Here is a 19,151-nt window from a genome sequence, read left to right on the forward strand (position 1 = left end):
TGGCTCTCCTGTGGAAGGGCAAGCAAGGGGCCTTTCTCCGGGGCTTGGAAAGGCCCCTCACTCACTCTCCCTGGTGGGATTCAGCTGGTTAGCTACTGGCTGAATCCCTCCACTGGCCACACGCCCCCACTTACCTTAACTGGTGGCTGGGCCTGGCAGGGCGAGGGGAGAAAGAATCCCCTGACCACACCCCGGAAAGGAGAAGTGTTGCTGGGCCTCAGTGCCACGCCCCTACTCCTTTCCGGAAGTGTGGGAGGCCATTTTTCCACCCCCACGTGACTCCCTTGGGGGCCCGGGGCGTTTGTCCCCAGATGTCTCCATGGCAGCTATGCCACTGCCACCAAGAACAAGCCTGCAGAGGAAGGCAATAGCAAACCACCTCTGCTTCTCATTTGCCTTGAAAACCACTTGCTGGGGTTGCCATAAATCAGCTGCAACTTGACAGCACTTTACATATACACATGGAATCCCCCAAGTACATACAGATCCCCACCTTCTCTCTGAGGGGCCTGGCTTTGCTGCTTTTACCATCTTCATGGAATCTAGCCATTGTACTACTAGATGAAATGGAAAGTTGGCTGAAAGTTCAGCTGGTTCCATTTGACTTCTAAACAATATGAATATTAGTCAAAGGGAGTTGAAAAGGACAGCAAAAAAGATCAAATCTCTTCTAGATGTTTGGAAACTATTAACAGCCCAATCCAGAGGATGTGTGTGTGTGAAGTGGCTGCCACGTGTAGAGGTATGCCAGCCTAAATGAGTATGCTGGCACAGCATGACATATTTCATAAAAAAGCTGAAGCTAGTTATTCTCCTGTAATTTAAAGCCCCCATGATGAAGTTGCCCTCAGTCTTTATATTTTCTCTTACTGGCACTAGCTAACATGTGATAAGATTATCATTTAGCTGGGTTGCCAGTTTGTGCACATTTACCCTAGGAGTTGTAGTATAAACGAAAGGTCTGCAGTACTTGCATCACTTTTCTTAATACACACATTACATCAACTTTGTACAACTGAATGGCTGGAAAGAATGTATATGGGGCAGGTATTTTATATCATTATGTTCTCATCCCTGCAATAATTTTCACCACTACAGTACTAAGGAACCTTAACTGGGTTGTTATAACTCCAGATTTCTTGGTGAAAACACTGAGAATTGGGAAGAGTGTGTGTATGTGTGAATGGTACACATTACCTGGTTTACATTCATAAAAGTCACAGCATTCCCCTGGTTTGCCTGATGCTTTAGAAACCAATATATTCAAATAGCCTGGCTGGCAAACTTTCCTCAAACACCCTGTAGGATTGCACACACAGCGACTTGGAAGAGGGCAGCATTCACCAGGTGGAGCATAGCCTTCAATCAAAATGGAATCTTCTGGACAGCGAGGAGAAAACTGTACTTCACAACGGGCCTTGGAACAATCAGGCTTTTCCTCTGAAAACAAGACAGAAATCAGCTGGTGTGAGTGTCAGTAATATGCTGCCTGATAGGTAACACTCCACAGTAGTTTGGATATCTATCATACAGAAGAGATATCTGTCATTAGAAACAGTGTCGGATATTATCTACCAGGGCAAATAATAGAAAGTTGGAACTCTGCTTACAATTGCAACAAAAATTCTGTCATGGATCTTTTTGTCAGTATGACTAAGTCAGTAGTATTCAATGGGCTTAGAACACTGTAACTCTGTTTTGGATTAGACTGTAAGAGTTTGCTCCATGAGAAGCATGAAGTACACCAGTTATATGTGTACATATATTATTTTTTATTTATGTGCACATTCACATACAGGAAACTGTCTCAGAGGAGTTTTGTAGGGCAGGGGAAAGTAATCTTGCTAGCAGAGATAGTCACATTAATATTAGTGGGATTTAGAATTACCCATCCAATGCATATGTTGAATATAATAGAATGAACAAACCACTATATATGAAAATCTTCACAGTCTGTATATAGCCACAAGATATGTATAAATTTATTTAAAACACTTGAGATTCCACAAGCTATCTTAACACTCGTGGGAAAAACCCCCATCTATTCTTTGAAAACACTTGTGCTCAGAAGGTAAATGGTGCTTTACCACATATCTTTCTGTTCCTGCAGCCCTTTCTTGATCCTTGGAAAAAATTATTCCTGGGGTCAAGGTAATGTACTTTTGGTAGGTTGGAACAAGGAGAGGCAAAAGGATGAAATAAACATCTTTCTTCTGTGGAACTGTCCTGCCTGAAAAACAAGGAGGAACAGTTCCACCTCCTTGTCCTTCCTCAACCATAGCCACAGATGCAATTAAACACATACTATTTTCCAGGCTTTCCCTACAACACATGGATACACTTATGTCCCCTATTAAAAACTGCTTTTTACAAACATACAACAGCAATCTTTCACAATGTATGTTGTATCAATACACAGCTCTCTTTCTAAAAAGCTAGTCAAGTACACAGTGTATTTTCAGCCAGAACAGACATAAATGGAAACTCTGCCATGCTGTTAAAGAGCATATGGTTGCAAAAATTCACATATCAAATCATACATTGTTTTTCTGTCAGTTCACATTCAATGCCCTCTTTTAGGATTAAGCAAGACATTATATGGCAAGACATCCATAAAATCACCTGTTATACTTTTATTTCATAACCACAATAAGGAAGAGATCTTGATGAGGGGTGTGACTCTCTAACATTCCTTTTTCCTTCTCTCAGGAACTGGCCATGCCACAACCCTGCTCAAGTATCACCACCTGATCACATATCGCACATCACTGTTATCCCTCATTTGCTTTTTCTTTCCCATGTCACCTTCCCACAAACATTCTACCTTTCTGCCTTCTATTTCTCAGTCTTTTTGGATACCAGCTGGTACCATTATCATGTACAAAACAAGTAATGATCCTGGACCTGCATACCCACAGAATTCCCCCCCCCCAAAAAAATTATGCTTTGCCATGACAGCTTTGCTCATTCAATAAAACCCTTGTGTACCAGCTTGCAAACAGGCAAGATCAGCAATTGCCCATTCATGCACATTCTCTGTGGCAACACCAAAGTGCGATGGCCTGTCTATATAGAATGTGCAGAACAGACAGGTTTCAGCAGGGGCATTTTTGCAAAAGAATTAGAATGGAACAGTCTAGTAAGGCACCTTCATTTTCAGTAGGATAGGAATCTATTGTCATACAGGTATTCACTTGTTTTTACTGCAGTATCTTCTACATTTGTAAATGCACTTTCTGCACTGTTTGTAGAATACCTTTTGTATTGTTTTTAATGTTTTAATCCTAGTCCTATTGTTCATTGCCTTGCAGTACCTGATACATTTTATATTCTGTAATCCACCTTGACTCTCAGAGAGAAAGACAGACTATAAACAGACAAACTCACTTTGCCCTCCACTTTCCAGCCCATGTACAATTCTAGCCATTTTTCATGTAGGAATATTTACTACAGATTTGTAAGTATGATGAAGTATTCTGTATGTTATAGGTGTTTTGGGGCAAATGTAATGAAGATTAAAAGAGAGTAGCATTTTCTTGAGAAATCCTAAGATTTCAGTGAGAAATTAAGAGCATTTAACTTCCATGGATTTGTGGGTAGAGCGTTAGACTAAGATGTGGGAGACAATCTATCATAGAATCTTGCTGGGTGACCTCTAGTCAGTCAAACACTCTCAGTCTAACCTAACTCAAGGGGTTGTTCTGAGGATAAAATAAAGGAAAACAGTGTAAGTTGTCTGAGTCCCTATTGGAGAGTAAGGGGAAGTATAAATGAAAAACCCCCTAGGCAAGTAATACACTCTTCAGAGAGGAGATACCACAGTTGGTTTTGAATGCTTTAGCCATTTAACAGCTTGATTTTAGCAACAAGATAGCTACTGCCTATTTATAACCATCCGTATCTTATTCCAGAGCAGATGATTTTGGACCAGCCTGGCTACCAGTAACCTCTGAAGACAAATTTCCAACAAAAAAACCTCCTTTTATTAGGGCCAACCAAAATAACACAAAACAATGTACAAAAGTTTTGACTTCTGCTGGAACTCTTCATCTGCATGCCTCAGAGAATCCAAGGAAGGCTTTCATAAATTGTGAAGAAGAATAATGGCAGGCTTTAATGGTCATCAAACAATCATGAACCACCAATGCGTGTATTAAAATCAGCACTGCTCCCCCTCTTTCTACCTCCCCCATGCTTGAACCGCTCCTAATAAGGGACTGTGTTGAGATAAGGAAGGTGCTCACCATAGGATCATGTTGTTATCTGCCATCTGTGGGGTTTTAAAATCAGATATTAATAATGTTTTATTATTTATTTATTTATTCATTCATTTGATTTGCTAAACTGTCCACCCCTGAAGGGCTCTGGGCAGAGTACAATGCTAAGACACTTTAAACATCAATAAATAGAACAAATTATAATAAACTATACAAATTCCAAAAATATAATACTACACAGATGGCAACCATAAAACATCATCACATAGAACACCCTGCCTGGGAGGGGGATCAGGCAATGATATTCCCTTTATAGAAACCCAGGACTGATCTAAACACTAATGGTTCTAGTACAAACAAGAATCCAAACTAGCCTAACCACTAACAACAATTAATCTACTACTAAGATACGCTAGACAATAATCATTCCTACCCTGTTTCTCAGAAAATAAAACATCCCCTGAGGATAACACGTAGTACAGGTTTTGCTGAAGTGCTAAATATAAAATATTCCCCGAAAGTAAGAAGTAGCAAAGTTTTTGTTTGGAAGCATGCTCGTCAAACAGAACACCAGAGCATGCAGCTGTGGAGTGGAAAAATAAGACATCCCCTGAAAAGTAGACAAAGCGCCTCTTTGGGAGCAAAAATTAATATAAGACACTGTCTTATTTTCGGAGAAACATGGTAATACTAGCCAAACTATCTAACAATAATACAAACAAGTGCCCACTAATTCAACAACTGTAAGTGAAATAATTTAAAACTAAGGAAGAAAATCCAGCCCAGAAAGTTAAGAGAAAATATACCCCATTGGACACTGCCATGTTCACTAGCACTATTAATCACAAAGTACTGGAAACGCAGCTACAATATCTGACAATCTGCCTGGGTGGCAAGAAGACTGGTGATAGTGACAGTTCTTTATAACCCAACTGAACACAAAGCCTTAGGATAGGTATATAATAAAGTAGGAAAAGACATGCAGAATCTTACTGAGATCCATCCTGTTCAACAGATTGTTCTTATAGCAACCACCCGTAGAAGCTTCCAAACAGGTGATGTCTAGTTGAGTAGGTTCTTACCATCTAGCATTCTTCTAAGGAAAGTTCAGATCATTGCGGGCAGAGGCATGGCCCTTCCTGTTCGGTTAAACCAACTTCATAACAAAATACAGTTGACAGTATTTAGTGTGGGTAAGAAATCTGGCCATAGCCAAAGAATTTATTAACAGAAAGCACAGAAACACAAAAATGGCACAGCATGGGTGGTGATCCAAGCAGCTGGGCAGCCCAAGTGAGGTCCCCTAGAGTAAACCGGTTCCTCCAGAATGGAGGAATATATATCAAAGTGAAAGATTGGAGTGAGACATTCCAGACCGACAAAGTGCCTATGACTGGATCTCCCCTCCAACCCCTGCTAGGGGCGCAAGCTCCACAGCCCCCCGTGGGGCATCCCAACTGTGGGCTTGCTCCACTCCTACCTCTTAAGGAGGTGTAATAAAACAGGGGAGCTCCCCCAGCTCCCCTTTCCAGGGGATCACCCCCCATGCATAACCCGCAAACGGTATGACAATAAAATTACGCTTAAAACATTCCCTTAAACACAGGGATCGGGTGGGTGGGAAAAACACTTGGTGCCTGGAAGCACAGTGGGTCCTGAGCCACGAGGCTCTGCCCTAGGCCCACTCTGATGACATGCTCCCGCGTCTTGTGAGAGGACGTTGCGCAACTGTGGCCCGGTCTTTGCGCACACGCACAACCCGGCACCTGACGCCGGTCGCCTGCCCACGACTGGGCAGATAGCCCTCGCCGGGCCCCGCTCCCTTCCGCAATGGCAGCCATGTCCAAGGCACGGCTGTGCTTTATGACTAATGATCACTGGTGAATTGGTGTAATCCTTATAAAAGATATCAGATATAGAGGTCATCACATTTTGTGGCAGTTACTTACACAAGTATCCACTATCTAAAGTATTATGGTCTCTACTGCATCTAGCGTTCGTCCATTTCACCAGGTGATCTTAATGTGTCAAATTAGCTGACATAAAAATCTATTTCTCTGGTTCCTCTTCATAATTTAAATATGCCTCACAACCATCTCTTATCTTTTTTTGCATAAATTATTAGACAAGAGCAGATTAGCTATTCCTCACATGGAAAACACACCATTAATAACTTTATTTAGATCTATATAAAAAAAGAAATTTGACAGATAACTGGAGTGAAAATAGAACCACATCCATCCTATGAAAGCCAGGTTTATCCCCATCAATAACACTTTCAGTATTTTTTCCAGGATGTTGCCCTAACCTTCACACCCCAATTTACTGAAATATGGATTTCACATGATTTTCCTGCAATATGTACTGGCAGATGCCAACAGCCATATACTTGTGTGTGTGAAGCAGAATGTCCAGATATTAATACAGGTCGCAATGTGCAAAAAGGTCTGTCAGCAAAATGAGATCATTAAAAAGGGTTAATGCAGTCCGCTGAGACTGGAAACCCCATGGACATGCATCTTGATGCATCTTGAAGTTCGCTAACACAAAGAACCTAGAGAACTCCCTGATACCAGACTCTACATTTCCTCTGCCTTTTATAATCATTTCCTTAACTATCGTTTTCTTCCTGATCTACTCAAAGCCTCAGACAAATTTGAATACATGAGCAGAGACTTCAAGAAGTAACTGTATAGAGTCATTCAAGACTGACACTGATCCAATCAAGAAACAATTGGCTCTACTGTCCTGACATTTAGAAGACAATAGATGAGCTATTGATTAGCTTAGCCCAGCGATCCCAGCATGGGAAACCCCAAAAGATCCAAAAAACGAAACTTACTTTCTCCCGCCCCAAACTGCGCAAAGGGGTATAAAAATACAGTGCACCCCAAGTCCTACAAGCATTCTCCAGGCTGGCTCTCCAAGCTTGCCCAAGAGCAGCAGCAGCTGCTTCGGGCCCCCACTTTCTAGCTGGCGCGATCTCCCAAGGGCTCCAGCTCTCCCAGGCTAGCTCGCTTGCTCGCCTTGCAGGCTAGCTCGCTCCAGCGCTCTTTACTAGCTTGCACCTCTCTTGGCCAAGTTGGTTTGAGACACGATATCGTCCTTCGCTTGGATTCACGTGCTGGTCATCTGAATCCTTGCCTTCTCCAAGATCTTCTCTGCAGAACCAAGGTAATGTATAAGTCCCCTGCTTCCCTTCCCAATCTATCATCCAAACCTATTTTTCCTCCCTGCTTATATCTATTAGGAACTGTGTGTATGCTTCTTTATGCCTCACTGTATGACTGTTTGCAACCAAAACTTATAAAAAATATTTAAAATAAAATTTGGTCTCCTTTGTATTCTTTGTAGAACGTTTCAAAAGCCGTTTCCGGTATAGCTGTTACAAAGATCCCACTGCTAGCCTACCTCTCGCTGCTAAGCCGAGTTATTTCCCCCAGTGCGAAATGTTAAAAAGTTCTCATACTGTTAAGCTAGTGTAACAAGGAATACAGTATCACTGAGATCAGAAGAAAAATAGTTATTCACAGTTCTTAACGAGGCGAAACCTAAATTCATGTAACAGCTGCTTCAAACTATTTCCTCTTTGCTTTCAAACTTGATTTTGCCATCTTCAGTAATTAAATCCTGTTTGATCCTCTGAAGATGCCAGCCACAGATGCAGGCGAAACATCAAGAGAAAATACTATTGGAATATGGCCATACAACTCAGAAAATCCACAACATCCTAGTGATTCCAGCCTTGAAAGCCTTCGACAATACAATAAATCCTGTTTACTAAAACCCTCCATCAATTTCACGCTTGAATTAAGAATTTTCAAGTGAATGCCACGGGGATCTGCTTACTTCTTACTTCCACAATCCTTATCATTGAAAACTGCTTTAGAAATATAGCTGAATCTTTGTTTTCAGGAAGCACATAGGTGCATCTTTCCACCATTTTATACCTTGAAGAATGCAACAAAGAGTTAATTCAGTTTTTCAATTACTTTCTTTTTTTCCTTTAAAGGTAGTCCCCTGTGCAAGAACCAGGTAATTAAAGATCCACGGGGTGACATCACATTACTACGTCTACTCAGCAGACTATGTTTATGGGGTAGTTTGTTATTACTTTCCCCAGTTGTCGACACTTTATCTACAGCAAGCTGTGTACACCTTTTACTGACCTTGGAAGGAAGGAAAGCTGAGTCAATCTGGAGCCAGCTACCTGAAAACAACTTCCGTCAGAATCAAACTCAGCCCATAAGTACTGCAGCTTATCACTCTGTGCCATGGGGCTTCTTGATGTCTTCTTTTAGTACTCCTTTTATACCTTTGTTATCTTATGATCCTGGATTCTGCTATCTACAATGTTTATGATCTCTTGCACATGTATCTGCCAAGTGAGCACTCACTTCATCCATCTGAAGAACTGAACACCAGAGGCAAATTGGCCTAGGGACATGAGGTACCCCTTGACCCAGGGAACAACCATTCCAGTCATGAGGGGGTGCAACCCCCCCCCCCCTGCATGACAAGAGAATCAGGCGAGGGAGCCTGGAGCCTTGTCAGACTTCACCCTCCCTCGGCCCTGCCAGGGCTGAGGCAGGGAGGACGAAATCCCTCAGTCCCACCCACACGCGTCCCTGCTGCTGGGCCAAGGAAGAGGGGAGGGGGTGGAAGCCTGTGCGGGGCTCGCAACCTGGCAGCCTCCAATCCTGGCACAGGCTGCAGCCAGGCTTGCCCCCCCCCACCTTTATCGGAGGCCCCATGGAGTCTCTGATGGAGGTCGGGAGGGGGCAGCTGTAGCCTGCGCCCAGCTCGGATCCAGCCAGAAACCGAGCTGGGCTTGCTCTCTCCACCTTTATTGGAGGCCCTGTGGGGTCTCTGATGGAGGTGGGGAGGGGGCAGCTTCAGCCTGCGCCCAGCTCGGATCCAGCCGGGATCCAAGCTGGGTGCAGGCTGCAGCCGGCTGCTGGGCTGGGAAGTGGGTCTGCCGTCGGCTCCTCTTCTCTCCCAGCAGCAGGGACGCCAGAGAAACTGGCGCCCAGGCTGCTGAGCTGGGAAGAGGGGCTATAGGCTGACTCGCGAGTAAGCAGTGCTTACTCGTGAGTAAGCAATGCTCTGTGGGGGGTGCCCAGAGGGGGTTTTGCCTCCAGGCGCCATTTGGCCCTGTATGCCTCTGCTGAACACCACTCCAAGAACTTTTGCTAGAATTTTTTTTAAAAAATGTTAGTGTTTCCAGTGCCACAAGACCCCTGTTTTATCTTGGTATTTTTGTATGTCTTTCTGCTTCAACACACAGTTTTTCCATATTAGATTTCATCTGAAAACTCAGCTGATTGAAACAAAAATTAATCCACATGGCAATCAGAAGGTTAGGTGAAACAAATTAGCTTCCCAAATGAATTACTGAGCATCATTTACACAGAGGATCTGCACAGCCTTCTCACTTCAGAAGACAGAAGGGGCTTAAAAGGAAAAAAAGTGTGAAGAATCTTTTTGTATATGTGTGGAATTATTGTTTGGGGGAATGGAGCAGAACTTTATAAGAGGACACCGGATAAAATTTACCCAGTTCAAAGCCACAAAGTAAAAAAGGAAGTCAGTTTTATAGAATATCACAATTTTAACTTCTACCCTAATATTATCTTTAGAGAACATTTTAGGGAGGATTGGAGGTGATGGTATGTTTCTCTTTTTGCTTTATCTTTGATTCAGCTGCTGTATACTTTTATTTGTAATCCATAACCTGCACATGGTAAGTAAAAAGCGTTTGTAATCATTCTGAAATCAAAGACACGTTCCACTTTGTCTACTGTACCTTAACAAAGAAACTTGAGGTGAGGGGAAGGAGTATCCCTAACTAAATCTAAGTAACAGAACACTCATTATTGCTAGGAATCTGCTCATGGACAGAATTGAGTAAAAATGATGAAATTAATGGCAGGATAGCAACAATGGGGAGGGAGGAAGCCCTTTTAAGTATATATTTAAAATTTCCACTGGATATTTCAGTTGCATTTGACTAAATTTTACTGCAGTATTTGAAATACAATATAAAGATTAAGCACAAAACACTTGAACTGTTCAAATTTTCAGTGGATTGCTCAGGAGGTTATGATCTGAGATCAGAGTCAATGGCATGGGATTTAGCCTGGGGTGTTTCAAAGGTTTTGGTATTAGCAGTCACAACTTTCAATATCTATGCTCAACCACTGAATGAATTGGAAGAACCTCTGAATAGCATATCAATGTGCTAATAACGTCATACTTCCAGGTGGAAACATCTGGTCAATTTCCCCTCTAAGGAGTCTGAGGACCAACGTCCTATCCATCCAGTTGAGGGAGAAACAAGCTAGGAGAAGATATAGAACCAAAGACAAAAGGTAAGTTGGCTGACTGGCCAAGCTGGTGGGCTGAATTATATTTTGCTGCCCCCGCTCCACTGAGTGAATTTTTGACTACCACACAGGTTCATATCATATCATGACCTACCAATGCTCAAAATTAATTAAATATTTTTTCCTATTTATTTACATTTATTTCACACCCTTTACCAAAGTCTCAATGCAAGTTACAATAAAACCCATACAGCAATAAAATCACAGGACTAAAAATCCAACAACAGTAAAATCACAATACAACCTCATTCTAAGAAAACCCATACACAAAAATCTCCTACACCCACCCCACCCACAAGAAAGGGGTGTATAGACATCTCAGGGGCCTGCTCCCAGTGAGGAGAGTCATCTAGACACCTGGGTGAAGCGGATGGTCTTTTTACTAGGCAAGACAACATGGAAACTTCAGCTGGTGCAATATGTTGTAGCTTGATTACATAAGGAACAAGCCACAACATACATTATACCTATTCTAAGAATTTCATGAGATAATCACTGACAGTACTCATATATGGGCTAGTTTTTAATAAATCAAGAGACTATTTATAAACTGTGCTAGTGCCATAAAGGCCATAATTATCAAAAGCCCCCAATTGCTGCTCCTGGGGAACATTTCAAGAGAAATTCCAGGCTACAGAAAAAAGGGTGAGAAAGCAGTGCTCCACAGGTAGAAATCCTTCTGTCTGTGGAAATACTCTGTTGTAGCCAGGCCACTGACTACTTAGACTTTTAACACACAATATAAAAATTTCTCAAAATCTTTTCTTGAGTTGCACAACCTGCGCAAATCTGTAAAACAAACTAGTGAAATTTTATATTCTAAGAAAGATAAATTAATACCTGCCACAAGACTCTGGAGACCTAAGAGGTATAGCCAAGGAAAGTGCTTAATAAAGGGATGGAGTCCCTAACTCCAAGTGTTTCTCTCAGCAGCACCTTTTCACGAATGTACAGTGCCCTTTGAGCCTCACTCTTCATATCTCACAGTACCCCTGCCATCCTCCCCGCACCTTCCCCTCCCAGTTCCCCTGCTTGCCACCCCCCAACCTTCCCCTCCCAGGGTGAAGAGAAGCACGGGGGGTAGGAGTGGGTGGGAAGTGGCTGCTGACCTTGCGGCAGGCCCTGCCCCCTGGGCCAGCTCCATATTCTTGCTGGTGCTGGCGGGAGACACCACAAAAGTGAGGGGGACTGGTAGCATTGCTGCAGTACCCCTGGGACATGTTCATGGCACCCCAGGGTACCACGGAACCCTGGTTGGGAATCGCTGGTCTAACTCTTCCTATTATTATTACACTTCAAAGAAAACTGACACATTGGTTTAGTGCCAAGATCAACATCCAACTTATGCAATCATAGTTTACCTGCCAGAAGCAGCAAGAATTTACCAGATAAGCTAACTCTTAATATAAATGTCCATAAACTACCATGACTAATGATTGTTGCAATTTAAATATTAAACTTAGGATTTTAAAAATATCTTATGGTCGCTTTCAGGGTGGAAAAATTCATTTTTAAAACATTTTTTTGAAATTAAAAGCACCTTTAACAGTAAACTATGCAGTGTATTGTTTATTTATTAAATTTAATATCCCACCCTATCCCAACACAAGGCTGTGCTCAGGTCAGTCAACAATACAATCAGTACATCATAACAGATCCATAAATCCATCAAAACAGTTCCAAATCTATTAAAACTATCCAACCCAAAGAAAGGATCACAAGGTTACTCCCAGAGGACCGCAATGGCCTCCAGGAATGATACAGGGAAAGGCAATCCCAAAGATACAATGATTCCGAATCATTCAAGGCACTAAAACCTTGAAAACAATCCTGAATTCAATCAGTGGCCAATGTAGGCAGTAGAGCACAAGTGAACTATGCGCTCGTTATTGAGGTTCCTGCAAGGATTCTTACCGTCACATTCTGTACTAATTGCGGTTTCCGGAGCAGTTTCAAGGGTAAGCCAGCATAGAGTGACGTACAGAAATCCAGCCTAGAGGTGACTATTGAGCAGATCACTGTTACCAGATGCAAATGGGACAGGCAAGGGGCCAGCTGCCTGGCCTGCTGAAGATGAAAAAAGTCCACTCTATCTGTATGCACAACCTTGGCCTCCATCAATAAGGACTCCAGGAACTCCTAAGAGTTCTAACAGAGAAAGCAGAAGTTAAAGCTACTGTGTCTAACATTGGCAGCTGTAAACCCTCAACCGGACTCTTCTGACCTAGCCACAGGACCTCTGCCTTTGATGGATTTAATTGAAGCCTACTCTTCTTCAGCCATCCTGCCACAGTTTCCAAACACCTGGTCAATACATCTGGGGCAGCTGCTGGCCAGTCCTCCATCAACAAGTAGAGTTGGGTGTTATTAACATATTGATGACAGTTCAGTCCAAAGCTCTGAACCAGCTGAGCTAGGGGCTGCATATAGATGTTAAATAGCATTGGTAAAAAGATCACCCTTGTAGTACCCCACAAGATAGGGGATATTGCTGGGACATCCTCCCACCAAATGCCTTCTGCTGTCCCTACCCCTGAATAAACATGGGGTTACAGCCATTTGTAACACTGTATCCCAGATCTGAGTTATACTGTGTATACTTAAGAAACTTATATAACTATGTATATTTAAGAAATTATACAAATACTCTATTGTACAAATACTCTATTGAATCATTTCACCAACATGTCTTCTGGTTATTCTAACACGAAGAAGAAGAAGAAGAAGAAGAAGAAGAAGAAGAAGAAGAAGAAGAAGAAGAAGAAGAAGAAGAAGAAGAAGAAGAAGAAGAAGAGGAGGAGGAGGAGGAGGAGGAGGAGTTTGGATTTATATCCCTCCTTTCTCTCCTGCAGGAGACTCAAAGGGGCTTACAATCTCCTTGCCCTTCCCCCCTCACAACAAACACCCTGTGAGGTAGGTGGGGCTGAGAGAGTTCTGAGAAGCTGTGACTAGCGCAAGGTCACCCAGCTGACGTGTGTGGGAGTGTACAGGCTAATCTGAATTCCCCAGATAAGCCTCCACAGCTCAGGTGGCAGAGCTGGGAAAAGCCCGGTTCCTCCAGATTAGAGACACGAACTCTTAACCTCCTACGCCACATAAATAAGCACTTTTATTTAATCCATGAAGTATTGAATTAACAGCAGGCTTTGGGATCTTCCCATCCTAATTACTGCACAAATCTTCCAACCTGCTTTAAGCCACCACTAAAAGGATGGGGGGGAGGTGCCTCTGCATGGAACACATGCAGAAAGGACCAAGTTCAGTGTCCAGTACTTTCAACTGAACAGTCTTATATAACAAGTGTTACGATCTTTTCTCTGAACTAAAAGTGTTTTTACTAGGCCTCAGGTGGACAACGCTGAACTTTGTAAAACAGTGCTTTATAGTCATGTTCTCAATTTCAATGCGAGCATTGGTTTAAAATACAAGACTTCATAGCTAAGCTCTAACATACCAGTTAAAGAATCTAGTACACAGCATTCTGCATTACCAATACAACTGGAGTTCTGACTGCTTCATAGATTACTTTATTCCCTAAAGATAACTTGATCATAAAATGATTCTCACAGAAATGGGATTCATATATAGAACAAATCCTCCATTTTTAATAAAAAAATAAGTACTTATATAACCTAAGTGATGACTAATGGTTTGAAGTCTTTCCCCCTCAACCTTGATAAAGGCTGTTGGGCATGTCAGGGAAGGATTTTAAATAGTTCCTGTTCAAATGAGCATGATTTGCTTACAGCACCCTTTTAATATATCATTTGTCTTACTTAAATATGCTAAGCTGCAAACCAAACTATGGAACAGTATTATTTGCCACTGTCTCTGTACTGAAAACAGATTTGCTTTTTAAATTTTATATCCGTTGTTAAACCCACATTCAAATACAAAACACCTTTCTTCCACTTGGCAGTCTTTTGCAGACGTCAGTGAAAAGATGGCAAACAATAGGAGTACTGTACAGTTACACATGGGCAGGAAGGAAATATTAAAAGGATTAGGGATAAACAAGAAAAATGATTACCCAGCTGAAGCAGTCAGGCAGACATGGATCCATAGAGGAATGCAAAATACCCATATGGATTTACAGGATATCAAAAGGATAGTTAATTAGATTTTTAAAAGATTATCTTGGACAGACAATACGTATAGTACTCCACATGGATGAACAGGTTAAGATAAAAAGGAATTACTGACTTTTTACCTCATCTTCAGATCATATGTAGCTTTCATTCACAACAGCTTCTCTTTTAATTTTTTAAAACAAGATAACATTCTACAACCATATATTTAAACTTACAGTGGTAGTTTCTGCATTAATTAGTTTAGTTGGAATGACCCTTCAGAGAAGTCCACGTATTAAAATAGAGGTAGGTTTATATAAACATCATTATAGGATAAAGAATTTTAAGTTGAGAACTGTAGGGTTTTAGTCAATTTCCTAATTATGTAACATTGAAAAAACATTTATATTACAGATCCCTCCATTGGAATCTGTGGATCACTTCTGTCCCTTCTTAGCAGGCTTTGTATATAGAACTAGCGGACCCAGCCACGCATTGCTGTGGCAATGTCCCTCCTCAGGGCATTTTTTTTCCATACTGGAAAGCTGCAGCGCCTTGACTGGAGAGAGACAGTGCTTGGCACATCCCGGGGGACTGAAGAGCAGCTGCGTTTGGAGGGCTGGTGGCGAGGGAGGAGAGAGAGAAGATGCACGGGGATAGGGAAGTGACACCCCAGCCTCCTTCTTGGGAGAGAGAGGACGCGGCGAGAGGTGGATGTGGCCAGAAGGAGGCTGTGAGCAGCATGCCTCTCTCTCTCTCTGTCTGTGCATCCTGTGTCTCTGCCAGGGACGTGCCGCTGACAGGCTCCTCTTCTGGTGCACCAAGGAGAAGGCTGTGGGCGGCACGTCCCTGGGAAAGACAGAGGAGTGGAAGAGCGAGAGAAGGGGGGGAAATAAATCCAAACTGTTGTTGTTCGTCTACGTATTTTCAAGAAGAGAATAGTGGAAGCAAAAACGCTTCCGAAATAGGCATCAGAAACAGTAATCCTGCATCAGATCCCCAAAGAGCTATGGAGAAGTGGCATCCCTTGTAACTGTTGTACCTGTCTGAGGAGATTGGGGGAGGGGGCGAATCTGTTGAGTTGCTGTAGTGGCCGCCGGGGGGGGGGGCAGGGGAATTGGCGCGCAGGCTGGGCGCGGAGGCGCAGCGGGCTGGCGGTGGTGAGGTGCAGGAGAAGCTGCTGAGTAGGCTGGCCAGTGGGGTGGGGTGGCCGAGTCCTCCGTGGTGGGGATGGGGACAGTGGGCGGCGATGTGGGCGGCAGCCGGGAGAGCTGAAGGTGGTGCGTGGGGTGGCCGGGTGCTCCCGAGGCGTGGATCACTGAGAAGAGGTGGAGGCGCGAGAGCAGGCGGCTCACTGAAGTTGCCGGCAACATGAAGAGCATTGGCGGGGGCGTGCACGCTTCGAAGCCGGGCATGTGCATTAGGCGGTGTTGGGTGGGAGGGGGAGAGTGCAGGCGGAGTGTGGGTGAGTTTGGCGGGTTAATGATGGGGGCGTTGGAAGGGAACTGGTGAGCGTGCGCAGGTGGATTTGGGGCGAAAAAGCATGTTTCCAGGCACAGACATGGCCTGTGGGGGGGGGGGAGGAGCTGTAAACACGGACAGAGCCAGGGATGGTGTGGTCCAATGGCAAGCCGTTTGGTGAAGGGGTTTGGGAGGCTACCTGTAACCCACAAACACACGGATAGGATTTTATATATAGAGATGTTGATGATAAAGAATAAAACAAAATCCTGAATTTGTCAGCTTCTGAATGCTTCCTTTTTTACAAGAACACAGGAACTCTTCTTCTCCTCTTCATGCAAGTAGTATTAGATAGGCAAAAGTCTGAAACTGAGTGCGAAGATGTTGGGAGGGTGGCACACCCACTGTATTTCTTACAGAAATAAAATCAGAAAGCAAACTCCATGGATTTCAGTTGATGAATCATAATCTGCATCTGATCTCAGCAGACTTTGACCTCACTGGATATTGCTAGAAAAGCTGAGGCTAACTCACCCTGGCTTCATGGTCTGAATGCCTCCAGTGTTCATCTGTGTGGCATAGCTGTTGAAATTAAAAGTAGAGATCCAGTTTCAAACCCCTATTCTGCCACAAAACTCACTAATGTCTTAGGTTTTTATTCCCTCATCCTAACCTATTGAACAGGATTATTAGGACAAACCAGGACAGATGATACATATGCTACCATCAATTTCCCTTGGAAAAAGGCGAGATAAAAATGAAATAAGATAAATAAGTTACATGAAGTCACAGAAAACCTGATGTAAATGGCAGACTACCTTTATCAGAATAGATAATATAGATCTCGATAGACCAATGGTCTGACTGTATACCATCCTAACTTTCATTTGGGAGCTGATGTTGAACAGCAGCAAGAAGCTGGCTCAGGGTGAGTAATGGAAGTCTCATAGTAGCAAGTTATCTGGTGGAGGCTGCCATGTTTGGCCCCAATAAGCCCTCCCTAAAAAGGTTAAGATAAATTTGAAAAAATTCTGCCCCTTTCTCCTGCCTTTTACTGACAGAAACCAAGATTTGCAGGCTGGCAAAACTGTTGTGGTGCCTAGCAACAGCTACTGAGGGCATTTGTTTCTTAAAGCTTCAGGTATTGCTTCTATTAATTGGGGCATGCAGATCTTTCTGCAAAGATGGGTCTTTTTAAGGTTTTTAGAAAGATCTGTCTTGTCCATTCATGGTTCCAGTCTATGGATTTAAGTATCCACAGATATATTAGATATATTGATATTTATAATATTTTTATCCTGCTTATCTGCCAAAAACAGCTCTCATATACATACAAAAATGTTACTTAAGGAGAAGATTCTCCAGTGAACTTGATCCAGGCACAGGAGACGGGTCCCTAGCTGAGGCCTACCTCTGATGGTCTCAGCAATAGTGAAAAGATTTAACCCTTTTAACAATCTTTTCAGAACTAATTTCTCATGTCATAATAGTCTCTACAGCCTTCAGTAAACCCAGACTAGGCAACAGCCAGAAGCAAGCCTCGACAAAATTTCTACAGCTCTGAGTCAATTGTAAAGTATAAAGCCAGGCTCATTTCCAACTTGCAGGGTTCTGGATTTAACAACCAGGTTTTCTAATTATTGCTACCACAAAATCTAACCCTAAACACTTTGGGTTTTTGTACAGTGCTGTTGTACATAAAAATTGGCAATGAGAAAGAGACAAAATGGGCAGAAAGAAAGAGAGATAAGAAAGAAGCTAACCTCTAGCTCTAAAAAGCTCCAGTTAATCATATATAGGAATAAACAGGAAATTCAGAAAGCAATGCAGAAGTAAGTCCCACAGGGTATAATGGGGTTTACTAGCAAATTATAAGCAAATTATTAAGAACTTGCACTTAAGAATGTACATGTGTCATTGCTTGTTCATGAGTTACCATCATTCAATGCTGGTAACTCATGAAAGAGCAATGATACATGCACATTCATTTTTATTTTACATAACAAAATATTACGATATAAATAGCTTTCTGGAGGGCTTGTAGGATGGGGTCCCAGCCACTCACAATCTGCTGAATCCTGAAATTAAGGAGGATTGACAGCAAGTTGACCCAGAAAGGGGAGGGATTTGTCTGAGAGTTTTGAGACATCAAAAGGAGTTTTTCCAGTGCTACTATTCATTGCATTGTTGTAAGCATATTCCGCATATGGTAAGAGGTCCACCCAGTTATCTTGGTGGTAGCTGCTATAGCACCTGAGGTATTCTTCTAATGTTTGATTGGTAAGTTCCGACTGGCCGTCTGATTGGGTGTGATAAGCAAAAGACAAGACTTGCTCCACCCCCAAGAGCCATAGGAACGCCTTCCAAAACTTAGAAATGAATTGACTGCTTCTGTCTGAAATTATTTTATTAGGTGCAGAATGTAGGCGATAGATATGCTGGATGAAATTTTTCACCAGTTTAGGAGCACTTGGAATAGACGAGTAAGGAATGAAACGCACCTGTTTAGAAAACAAATCCACTACCATCCAAATTACAGTCTTGCCATGGCTAGCAGGCAGATCAGTGATAAAATCCATCGAGATAACCTTCCAGGGGCCCTCAGGGGCTGGGATCATATGCAATAGCCCTTGTGGTTTACCAGGGTTGTTCTTTGCCATAGCACATGCAAGGCAACCTCTGATATAGGCATCAATATCTTTGTGCATTGAGTGCCACCAAAAGGACCTCCTAAGGAGGTGGGGTGTTTTTACAAAGCCAAAATGTCCTGCTGTTTTGGAATCATGCCTCTGCTGGATTATTGTTTTGTGAAGAGCAGGCGGCACCAACAGCAGATCACCCCGCCTCACGAAGGCTCAGTGATGGACTGCCCTCCTTGGAGGAGACAGGTTTATTTATTTATTTATTTATTTTATTTATACTTTAGGCTTCTATACCGCCCCGTCCCCGAAGGGCTCTGGTTACTTGTCCACCTCCAAAAAGGAGTTGAGAAGTTTGGAAGGAGGGGAAGAGTGGGG

The 19,151-nt window shown here is 42.8% G+C and overlaps 1 protein-coding gene across 1 annotated transcript in view; it reads right to left on the bottom strand.

Moving 5' to 3' along the window:
• Positions 1–19,151, bottom strand: part of CRIM1 (cysteine rich transmembrane BMP regulator 1) — a 174,129-nt gene that overhangs the window by 61,839 nt on the left and 93,139 nt on the right. Inside the window, exon 3 of the mRNA XM_048505050.1 lies at positions 1,198–1,440. Coding sequence (XP_048361007.1) covers positions 1,198–1,440 — 243 coding nt within the window. The remainder of the gene's footprint in view (positions 1–1,197; positions 1,441–19,151) is intronic.

This window comes from Sphaerodactylus townsendi, linkage group LG01 (genome assembly GCF_021028975.2).
Source record: "Sphaerodactylus townsendi isolate TG3544 linkage group LG01, MPM_Stown_v2.3, whole genome shotgun sequence".
Taxonomy (NCBI): domain Eukaryota; kingdom Metazoa; phylum Chordata; class Lepidosauria; order Squamata; family Sphaerodactylidae; genus Sphaerodactylus; species Sphaerodactylus townsendi.